At 34.5% G+C, this 12,541-nt stretch overlaps 1 protein-coding gene across 1 annotated transcript; it reads right to left on the bottom strand.

Annotated features, from left to right (window-relative positions):
- Nucleotides 1–10,523: 10,523 nt before the first annotated feature.
- Nucleotides 10,524–12,370, bottom strand: LOC117907646 (reticuline oxidase-like). Its single transcript, XM_034821261.1, has one exon. It carries the CDS (start codon nt 12,346–12,348, stop codon nt 10,678–10,680), a length of 1,671 nt encoding a protein of 556 aa, XP_034677152.1. The 5' UTR covers nt 12,349–12,370; the 3' UTR covers nt 10,524–10,677.
- Nucleotides 12,371–12,541: the final 171 nt, after the last annotated feature.

The raw sequence follows: 12,541 nt of genomic DNA, 5'->3' as shown, positions 1-12,541 counted from the left end.
AAAAAAACTAAAAATCATATTTGACAATCAAAACAAAAACAAAAAACACGATGTTTTCAACTAACGTCTCTTAATTTTTTTTATTTGTTTTTTGAGAATTATTTTAAAAAATAATTATACAAACATATATAATAATTAAAAATAAAGTTGTGGATGTAAAAGTTATTTTTAAAATATATTTAAAAATATGAAAAAACAAGTTAAAAACATTTTAGGTTCTTAAATAAACTTTTATTTTACAAAACATCATAGAGCAATTTTTAAAAACTATTTTTCAGAATTGTTTTAAAAAACACTTACCAAACAAGAAGTAAACTTTTGTTTTTATATATCAAAGTTCTTTCCAAAATAGTAAAGATCAAAGTCTTTCCAAAGTCTCCTCAAGTCTTTCCCAAGAGCAGGACATCATCCATCCTCCAAAACCGGAAAACTTACAGCATTCATCAATAGGTTTCCACTTCAATTCCAGCAAAAAAGAAAGAAAAAGTTGGCATATTTGTGATCCTGGTTTAATATTGACTCCTTGGATCTTCAGATGAGACTGAGAACCTATAGGATTCCCAGACCTGTTAGTGAGATTCAAAAAGGCTAGCTTCTACAATGCCTCGTGCACAATAGCAGAGTTGTTCAAACCAGCCTTGGTTAAACTTAAAGGCCTAACTGCTACTTTTTCCGGACATGTTTGTTCCCCAATCATATTAGTGTATAATCATAGGAAACTGTCATAGATTTCAATAACAAACATTATTTATTTATTTATTTATTGATTTACGGCATAACCACTGACAGATTCAATCTTTTCTTGGAAGAATCATAAACCAGAACCCTTTGGGATATATAATGCATTCTGACTTCCTAAGTATTGTCATCACTAGTGGGCGTCCAAGCAAATGATCCGAGTGAATTTGCCATAAGAAACCCCATTTTTAGTATTCAAATGTCTGCTGTCCACCACTCTAAGAAGTGCCAATTAGAAACCAAAACCGGAACTAGAGAGCTCAGTACAACACAGGTATTGTCAGATCTATAGCAATCTTAAACCTTGGCCCTGATGCAAATAGTACAGAACATACTATGAAACAAATAGATTGGCCATCACAATGACAAACACATAAATCAGATAAGATAAACAACTAAGAGGAGAAGAGTTGGAATAACAGACAAACTTCATTAGTTATAGACTTATAGAGACATTTACAGAGATAAAGGGAGAAAAGCATTCTTGAAGATACATATACACACACCAGGAAAACTAACGACAAAACACACGTATAACCATGCAATGCATACTGATATGAAACACATTTCTCTGGCTCACTTTGAGGTAAAGTAGTTGAGGGACTTCAGCTAGTAGCATCCACTGCTATGCATCTTGGACTTCGCTCCACTTGACTGATGCTGGAAAAGCAGCATTTGATCTTCCAATTTTTTCTTCTAAAAGGACTCTTCCTCCTGGGTATTCTGCCAAGGCTTTTGGCACAGCTGGGGTTTTTTTCATTAGCTTGTAAACGACACGGAACTCAAGGGCTATCGGCAGTGATCCTTGTACCATATTATAGCCATTTGTTTTGATGCTTAAATTCAAGCAGTCGAATATACTTGGATCCATTAGAGACACCAAAAAATTGGGGAAGCAGTTAAAATATATGGGTCCATCACAAAGACTGAATTGAAGCTTTCCTAGCAAGGAGTCTTCAAACTTGCTATGCCTATTATCTTGTAGACATAAAACTACTGAGGTTCCATTAATACCTTGCCTTGTTAATGGTCCAACTGCTAGTTGAACCAACCCTACATGGAGGGAACAATCGTGGTCTTGGAGTCTGTATAAAAGCTCTTCTGGAAGTAATCTTATCATTTGATTTTCAGTGGACAGTGGCATTGTTTGTTTTTCAGTTCTCACTAACTTGTTGGATTTGAAGAATCCTGTTTTGTAGATTTTCTCTTTTGGGATGTTCCAATTGTGCAAATTCTTCTCAACACAGACCCTATATTCTTCACTATCTACAATAGCTTTACTAGAAGACGACTTACACCTAAATAAGGATGCCATCCAATAAATTCTCAGTAACTAGAAAGAAAATAAGAAAGATAATAGAAAAATACCTACTTGGGGTTGCACTCAGGAGGGTTCTTCTGGAACTCGACTGCCTTATTGAGAAGGAAAATATAAGAAGAAGCAAGCTTAGAAAGATACTGAGGAGAGTGCTCTAGTCTGCAACACAATCATTTGTCAAGATAGAGGAGAAACTTAAATATGAATATGAGACTAGTGGAAATGGTCTTTGCCTTGCACATTAAGTATTGGAAAGCACTTGGAATCTTTTCTTTTCCACGTTTGTCGTCTCTCTTTATGTTGAATATGATCCATCCATATCCTAACTTCTATAGTTCCATGTACTATTGGAAGAAAATAATGGAATCCTATGATATGTCATGTAGTGGAGGTAAGATAAAAGTTAATTAGTCCTGGAAGTTGACGTTCAATGACTGCCATTATTGGATGTATAATACCTGAATATCATAGAAAGCCAATGATAGGTGATTACTTGGAGTTTGTAAAGTAGTCAAAGCATTGTTTGTTTCAATTGTAATATTTTACATTGGATAAGGAAGAAAGTTACTGGGGCTATTTATGTATGGATTCCTCTTAACCATGTATAATTTTAAAGTCATGAGGATCCCTTTGAATCCAAGAGCGGACAATATCTACACGGTTGGGTGTGGGTCGTTACATCAATAGAAAATAAACATGGAAGCAATTTATGCTATCTAAATTAGAATTATCAATTGTTTGGGATAAAATCTATGGGAAAAGAAGAGTTATGGTTTCAATTCAAATAAGGAACTTCATCAACATTCATGTCTCATCTTTTACAGTATCCATCAATTATTTGAAGCCAATTTTTTAGACTATGGTGTAAAAAAGTGAGTGCATCAACCAATTCAAACCTGTTGTCTTTCTTTCTAGCATGGATATCTTATTGGGAAAATGTGATTATTCATGGTGCTACACTCCCCTCTTGTCCATCTCTGGTTCAATTATTCAGAATCAAGGGGTGGAGTGATCCTGTTACAGAGTTACTCTCTGATAATCTTCCCTGAACCTTGGCTCTGATGCCAAAATAGTGCAGTATCCCTGAGATAGAACAGAACAAACAATTAATCATCATAGCATAAACATAAGAATCAGAGAATATAAACAATTAAGAGGAAAAGAATTAGAATGATAGGGAAGCTTCGTTAAATGTAGGGGCACTTACTTAGATAAAGGGAGACCAACAACCTTGAAGATAGACATTTACACACTGGGACAACACAGTACAAAAGACTAACCATACACACTGTGATACGAAATACACTAGCCACTAAGGACAAGCACTCCAAGTTGAATTACCTTTCAATTGGTTGTAGTTTCACTAGCTATTTAATATTTTATATAGGCATTGAATCTTTTGCTTTTTGGGCAAAATCATACCACTTTTTCTCTGGAGTGGAGCTTTTCTGGGGGACCCTTTTTCTTGACAGTGGTTTTGTCTTGAATTTACAGGAACCTGCTTGATCTGAAACCTTTAACCCATCCTTTGAGGAAATTGAAGAACTTGTTCCTTTTCAGGGAATTAAAGATCATGACATCCTTTAAGGGAACTGAAGAACATGATGCCCTTTGAAGTAATTGAAGTTCAGAAGGTCCTTTAAGGGAATTGAAGAACATAAGGCCCTTTGAGGAAATTGATGAACAGGGAGAGAATGAACAATTGATGTCCTGTTAGGCCTTTTTTTGTTAGTGGTCCGACTCCTAGTTGCATCAACCCTAAAAGGAGGGAGTTAAACTTTAGTTTAAGCCTTTCTGTGGGAACAATTGAGGTCCTCTTTCCCCATTTGTCTTTTCTCTTCTTTTATTCTATGTGATCATTCATATTCTAACTTTTAAGTACCACATATATTATTTGAAGCAAATAGTGGAATCTCATTGATCACTGAAATCCAATTTTCCGTGATTATTTGAACTTTTGTGAACTGTGGAGTCACATCAAAATTAGCTATGGAACTGGGGAGGTTAAAGCATTTGTTTGTTTCAGTGGAAAGTAAAAGAGGCAAAGAAAGAATCATTGCAGGGTGCATATAATATCTAATTCAGGATGATCTTTCTTTTGGGATAAGATTTCTGGTTGAAAAAAGAGTAGAAGTTTGAAAATAAGGAGCCCATCAATCATTTCATGCCTGTTGTCTCATTGTGAAGACTTTGGTTTATAGTCATCTCTGCAATGTCTAGGAAAGTGTGGAAGGCATTTGTTTGTTTCCATGGAAAAACAACATGGACAAGAGGAAGAGTAGTGTTTGGCTTTGATTAATCAAATGTCTAGTTACCGTCAACAGGAAGCCTGCTCCAAGAAGTTTCCGGAGAGACCAGCCATAACCCTTGCAGGAGAGGTCACTGTAACTCGAGTTTATTCAGAACTCAAGCAAACAGACCCTGTTGCTTGATAAAAATCTTACCTAAACCTTCCTTGGCTCTGATGCCATAACAGTGGAGTTCCCACAAGATCCCATAGAACAATCAAATAGACATCAAGTCATAAACATAAATATCAGAGAAAAAAGATTTACCATGATAGACAAACTTCATTAATCATAGAGAGACTTACATAAAAACACAAACACTTTCATTAAACACTTGGAAATATACTCCTAGGTGAAGTGGCTTTCACTAGCCATGCTACAAACTCATATATATAATTACTTTGTTGTTGATAGCAGTTGTCTTGAGAGCTTGCTGGAACCATTGAAGAACAGATGCATTGCTGGACTTGAAACCATCTTGCTATAGATTGATTTGGAGAGGGCTGAGGTGTTTGGAATTGAAAAGTATGATGTCCCTTAAAGGACCTGAAGAATATGAGGATCAATCGGGGAAGGTTCTCGAAAAAATTGTTGTTGAGAACGGTTCTTGACAAACTGAAGAACATGAAGTTCTATTTGAAAAGGTTCTTGGAAATAATTCTCAAAAAATAGTTTTTGAGAATTGGTCTTGACAAAGTGAAGAACATAAGGTACATAAGGTTTTGTTTGAGAAGGTTATTGGAAATGATTCTCAAAAAAGCAGTTTTTGAGAATGGATTTTGACAAACTGAAGAACATGAGGCTCTGTTTGAGAAGGTTCTTGGAAATAATTATCAAAAGATAGTTTTTGAGAACGGTTCTTGACAAACTGAAGAACATAGGTTCTATTTGAGAAGGTTCTTGGAAATATTTCTCAAAACATAGTTTTTGAGAACCATATTGACAAATTGAAGAACATAAGGTTCTGTTTGAGAAGGTTATTGGAAATGATTCTCAAAAAACAGTTTTTGAGAGTGGTTCTTGACAAACTGAAGAACATAAGGTTCTGTTTGAGAAGGTTCTTGGAAATAATTCCCAAAAACCAGTTTTTGAAAATTGTTCTTGACAAACTGAAGAACATAAGGTTCTGTTTGAGAAGGTTCTTGGAAATAATTCCCAAAAACCAGTTTTTGAAAATTGTTCTTAACAAAGTGAAGAACATAAGGTTCTGTTTGAGAAGGTTCTTGGAAAGAATTCTCAAAAAACAGTTTTTGAGAATTGTTCTTAACAAACTGAAGAACATAAGGTTCTGTTTGAGAAGGTTCTTGGAAATAATTCTCAAAAAATAGTTTTTGAGAACTATTCTTGACAAACTGAAGAACATAAGGTTTTGTTTGAAAATGGTTCTTGAAAATGATTTTGAGTAAATTTATGTTTGAGAATTTGGAAAAATTCTAGTTGTTGACTCAAACATGAAACATGAGAATGAGCCTATTCTCATTCTCTAATTCCAACTGTTGACCATCTAAAAGAAGAAAATCTCAATCTAACACCTCCATCTTGATCTTCTGCTATTTCTGTCATCCTCCTAACCTTTGGGTTCTGAGAAAAGATCTCAGCTGGTGGTTGGCACTGATCAGGAGACTGGACCTCACTCCACCTAATTGTGTCTGGAAAAACCACATTTGATCTTTGAAAATTTGCTTGTATAAGGACTGTTTCTCCTCCTGGGCTCCTAACATTGCTTGTCAATACCTTGTAATAAATCCGAAACTCCAAGGCTATAGGCAATGATCCTGGTAACATGCCATAACCATTTGTCTTGAAGTTTAAGATCAAAGAGTCTGCAATTCTTGGATCCATCAGAGACACCCATGAATTCGGGAAGCAGTTGAAATACATTGGCCCTTGACAGAGGCTTGTTTCTATGATTCCTAGCAAGGAGTTTTCAAAGTTTTCATGCCTACAATCTCTAAGGCATAAAAGAATAGAGGCTTTGAGGCCTAGTTTTGTTAATGGTTTGACAGCTGTTTGAATCATTCCTATATGGAGGGATTTATATTTGAGTTTGTGTCTTTCTAGAGGAAGTAGTCTAAGAGTTTGGTCTTCAGCAGACAGTAATACTCTTTGTTTCACAGTTTCTACTGATTGTTTGGTGCTGAAGTTGAAGAATCCTACCTTGTATATTTGCTCAATAGGAATGTTCCAACTGTGCAAATACTTCTCAACAGTAGCCATATATTCTTCACTGTTTGGAGTGTCTTCTGTAGAAGATAACTTGGACATAGACCTCAATAGGGATGCCGTCAAAGGAAAAGAAGATAACAAAGGAAACATACTTGGGCCAATTAGTAAAGCAGTTGAGTTTGGACTTAGAAGCGCTACAAGAAGAGGGGTCTATAGTCGCGATTGAATCCTGCAGCTGAAGGATGAAAAGAGTATGACTATACAAGTTCCCTGCAACCATAAGGAACTTTTGATCGCGGGTTCTTACAGAATGGTGACTATACATGGAGACATGGCTATAACTACAAGGGAAGACAGTAGAAGAAGAAGAAGAAAGCTAATTAGCCTACTGAGGAGAATGGTTTAGTGTGCAAACACAAACATGGCATTTGCTAAGATGGAAAGAAGGGTCTTATAGATGAATATGAGACTAGTGGGAGTGGTCTGTGCCTAGTAAACTAAAGAAGAAAAGTACCCAGAATCTTTTTCTTTTCCTCCTTTGTCAATTTTCTTCTTTAATCAGGGCCCATTCGTATCTATCTGTTACTGTACCAAATCTATGATGTCAAGCAAATAATGGATTCTCCTCCATTATTGGAACCCAACAGTCTGTGATTGTTGAAACTTCTTTGTGAACAAGGGTCTCATATCAAAATTACTCTCACATTCCCTGATGTTGAAACATTATTTTTTGGGGTGGTAAGTGAGAGAGGCTAAGAAAGTATTATGGCAGGGTTAAAAGAAGAGCTTGAGAGAAGAAAGAACTTTATCACCATGCATGTCCATCAAGTATTTCGTTAAATTTGGTATCAAATTAGCATGAGTCCATCGATTAATATTTCAAGCTTCTTGTGGGTGACTCTTTGGACACACTTGAGTTAGTGTTTGCTTCAATAGGAGATAATGGGATTTGAATTTGTTAGTCAAAAGCCTATTACCCGGTAGTTTTTCAAGTTTTTGGATTAAATTGATAGCTTAAGCAATATAAAAGAATTTCCCACTAGGTCAAATGTTGTTTACCCTAGGCCAAGGCTTCCAAAACTTCAAAATATGCATACATGATTAAAAGAAATTCATTTATACATATGGTACCCATTACAACATTTTCATTGTGTCATGAGATTACTAAACTAGAGAGGTAGAGACCCATTATGCAACCAAACATGTCCCAAGTTAGGAATTGACTTTAATACCACATCATATAAAGGCAGATAATGTCTTATATTGGAGTTAGTAATAGATTATTAAAGCATTCTGCAATGGCCAGTTATCTCTTGTATGGTATCATCCTCGTAAAATCATACTTAAGTTAGAAAAATATCAACCTAAAGTTACCAACAACCCTCTAAAACTTGAACCCATGCACAATTTATTTATTTATTTATAATTATATTATATATTATTTTATTAAAAATATAAAATGATAAGAAAGAACTCTAATTTTTCTTAATTTTTAATTATCTTAAACTAGTGAATTTTATTATTTTTCTTTAATTATTAAAGATCTTTCATAGTAGAAGATTGAGTTTATGAATAATTATTTATATTAAAGGACTAATAATTTATTTGATGACTTTGAGGTATTTAACTTTTAATATCTTATGTTATAAAATGACTTATATTTTATATTTTTTACTTTTATTTTATATTTCCTAAAATAATTATTTTGTTTGATATCTTGTATGAACTCATAGTAACTCAAATCATTAATGGGCTTACCATTGGTTAGGAATTCTCAACCTAACTTTGAATTGGATTTGACATGGATTAGACATATTGACGACGGGTTTAACAAGAAGTTAACCTTCTAATCCGCCCAACCTATCTAAATTATAATCCTAACTTCTGTAGTATAAATTAAGTGCTATCCCATACTAGGCTTTAATGTGGTGTTGGAGTTCTAATTAACTAAAAGTCTCACATTCAAATCTCTCCTTTCTATTTGTCGTCCCTCCTATGCATCTATCCGTAGTACACATAAACACTTCAGCATGACTTTGGGGGCTCTAAAATTGGTCCAAAAACCCAAAACCTAATTGAGCCCTGCTAGCTGGTCTAATAAGGCCCAAGATTGAGCCCATTGAGCCGAATCCTCTCATACCTATCATCAACTTCCTTCGCATCCTAGTTTTCTCCCATTCCAATGGAAAACTTGGTTGGAGCTTGACTTGCATATTTGATAAATACGAAAGTTTTTGCATGAGGAAAAAAAAATACTAAAATAGCAAGAAAAGGCAAAAATATATTAATATTAAATTAGTACAAAAAATATAAAATCCAATATAATTTAAATTAGTTAAAAATTTATGTATTTTCAAATTATTTATTTTTTATATAAAAGAAGAAAAAAAATGAAATAAGTTTGAAAAAAATATATAAAAATAATTTATTAACTTTAAATCTATTTTTATTTTATTTCTTTTCCCTTATATTTTTCTTCAAAATTAATTTCAATCTAGTAATTTATTATATTCTCTATTTTATTACATTGTTGTTTCATTATTATTTAATAACTTAAAGTTTTTGGATCAACATTACATTAAAATTTTATTTCATGGGATGTAACATGTGACATCCAATTATTTCCCTTGTATAATCTTTGGTTGGTTGGTTGGATATAATATATAATAGAATAAAAAAAAATGATCATATCTTATTTTATATTTAGATAATGAAATAGAACACTTGATGAGATAAAATAATATATCAATATATCACATCTTATCACTTATCATATCCGATGTAAAACCAGAGTGAGATAAAATAAGTAATAAGATATTTTATTCATCTTTTTTATTTATTTATTTCTTTTACATGAAATATGTCAATCCTAAATCCTAAATTAGAATATAGGATATACATATAGTATGTATCATAAATTTATTTTTATCATTTTTAAAATTTTTTACATTAGTTATTTTTTAAATTAAAATTTTTTATTTGAAGTAGTTAATTTGTGGTTAAAAAAGAAGAACTAAAAAAAAAAAATACTAATTTATTTATTATGTATATATTACATAATCATGAGTATTGTTAAACGAAGATAAATTTTAGATCTTTTTAATTGCAAATATTAGAATACAATGTGATTTTTATTTTAAAAAATTAGTGGATATTGAAAAATAATATATATTACATTATATATTTTATTTATCTTGTGAACTAAATATAAACATAATACAACATATTCCATTGTATATACTGGATTAAGATTTTATGCCTACAACATATATTAAAAATGATATTTTAGGATGTATATATCGTATTCCATCATATCCCATCAATCAATTGTCGTCCTAAAACTATTTATTTATTGTTTTAATTTATTGGGTCGGACAGAGGGCTATATATCAAGATCAAACTACCATGATGTTGTGCATTTGGCCACCATTACTAGCTAGTAATCAAAGAAACCAACACAATTAGTTTTGTTGCCTTGAATCAAGCCTCATAGTTAATCAAAATTTGCTTTTACTACTCTCATTTATACACAATACTTAATCAAAATTTTCATTTTTTTTCTTTGTATTGAAGCATCTCTTTAATTTTATACTTGCAACAAGCCAAAAATTTCCATTTTGTTTTCCATCATAAACCAAGTATGATAAAACTGTATTTTTGCATTTTTTTAAGTATTTTTTTTAAACTAAACATCGATAATGAACCCTTTGAGCTTGTTTAGATGTTGCGATTTATGAATACTTCATAATTCTTAATTCTTAGAAACCTTTTCATGTTTGTTAAAGTTTTAAATATCATATTTAAAATTTTAAATAATTACATAAAGTGAATTTTGGACCACCACTAGATATTTTATAAAAGAAAAAATTCACATCTTTGCTATACATCTCGTGATAAAAAAACATACTTTGAAAACACCTTATTTATTTATTTGTTTCTAAACACTAATATAAAATGTTTTTGAAAGAAGCACTATTAATAAAATCACTATAAACTAAATGCGCTTTCACCTACCTCTCTCTCTCTCTCTCTCTCTCTCTCTCTCTCAATTCATATAAAAACAAAGGTCCATTGGGAAACCAGAAGAATATCCCTATAGCACTACTTTCTGTGATTACAAGATGTTTATATATAGCACATACACACAAGTTTTTTATAATATGTAAATCAGGAACTTACAACCGTGCATCTATCGCTTACTCCGAGTCCCTCACTTCTATTACTTAACCTGGCTGTGGGCATTGGAGGAATGCCCTGTTGATTATTGAACACATTGTCCGGATCAATGCATGTCTTCACTTTCACCAACCTATCATAGTTGTTCAAGAAATACTTCTCACCCCAATCCCTGGCAGCCTCCACAGGATCATTAGATGAAATGCTGCTATTCATCTGTCCTAAATCAAGGTCCATGTAGTTAACATAAGCAGCCCTTGGACCCTGTGAAACATACGGCATCATCCACTTGTAGAATCCTCTTATCCAATCTATGTACTTGTTGCTCATAGCAGTGCTGTCTTCTTCCCAGGCCACCATATACTGAATTGAGAACAGGTTGCCTTTTCTGTGAGGAAAAGGTAGGGCATCACTGCTTATCTTCTCCATTTCTCCTCCATAAGGGTCCAAGACAACGGACCCTTTCGGCTCCATCTCAAGAATGTCCAAGGCCGTCACCAGGCCTTCCATGGAAATTGGGGTCCTCACGTAGTCTGATTTGGCCTTGAAGTATAGTTTGTCTTCCAGGTATCGGTTTCTCAGGTCAGAGATGGAGCTTCCATTAGGCAAGCCACTGAAGTAGAGGATGGATTCAATCCAACTCATTTCTCTGCAATCTTCTTTCTCAACTCCCAGCTCTGGGAAAACCCGGTTCAGGATTGACATGGCTTCTTTCCTTGAACCCAGATAGAACCCTTTGAATGAAGCTGATACCCCAGTTTCTTCATCACCTCCCTGTAAACCAGCACCAACAAAAACTGAGAGATAAAATGAAGGTTCTAACCTGGGTGCGATGAATTGCCACTTGTGGACTAGCCCAGCTACATGGAGCTTGGTCCCAGTTCTCGACATTATACAGGATGTTACAGTTTCAGGTACTTTCAACAACTTGATCTTCCATGCATAGACAATCCCCCAAACACCGCCCCCTCCTCCTCGAATCGCCCAGAACACATCTTCTCCCATGGCTTTCCGGTCTAGTACGCGCCCGTCTGCATCAATGAGAAGCGCATCCACCACATTGTCAGCTGCAAGACCATATTTTCTCGACAACAGCCCGAATCCACCCCCCGCAATGTGGCCGCCAACACCAACAGTTGGGCATGACCCGGCTGAGAATCCATGCACATTGCTCGCCTCTGCAACTGCATAGTACGTCTCACCAAGTGTTGCTCCCCCTTCAACCCATGCTGTTTCAGACTCCACATCAACCGAAACCTGGTTTAGACTCATCATATCAATGATAACAAATGGATTTCCATCTGGAACAACCGAAGAAATCCCTTCATAGCTGTGTCCACCGCACCTTACTCTAAACTCATACCATCCTTCCCTACAACACCGCATACTGTTCACTAGTTGCTTTAGACTCTGTGGTATAGCAATAGCAACTGGTTTTGGAGCAGTGGGGACAGCAAACCGCAGATTCTGAAGGGAAAAGTTGAGGAGCCTATAGTAATCTGGAGACTGGCTTCCGTTGTGAGGCAATAACGTGAAGTTATAAACATTCTGCCGGATTAAGCAAGACGAAATGATGTCAGTGGGATCACAAAAGCAAGGGACAACAAAGGCTATGAAGGTTATTATGAAAAGGGAATGCGGGTTCCCTAGGTACTTCACCATGGCTATGCTTCTTCGAATTGAGATGGAGGTGGAGACTATAGAGAGTAGGTGGCTTTTAACACCGAGGTTGATAACATATAGTATCAGGAGTTGAGGACAAAAGCATGGAGAGATGAATGCACATGGCCAGCCTATGTATAGCATTAAATTATCGAAAACACTCATAAAAGCATTTAATAAACCAACTAAAACA

Source organism: Vitis riparia, chromosome 18, assembly GCF_004353265.1.
Source record: "Vitis riparia cultivar Riparia Gloire de Montpellier isolate 1030 chromosome 18, EGFV_Vit.rip_1.0, whole genome shotgun sequence".
Classification (NCBI taxonomy): Eukaryota; Viridiplantae; Streptophyta; class Magnoliopsida; order Vitales; family Vitaceae; genus Vitis; species Vitis riparia.
This window is presented reverse-complemented; position numbering and strand designations above follow the sequence as displayed.

Bases quoted from the DNA above. Each gene is read 5' to 3' on its own strand.
- LOC117907646 (XM_034821261.1), bottom strand. From the start codon at position 12,348: ATGGTGAAGTACCTAGGGAACCCGCATTCCCTTTTCATAATAACCTTC.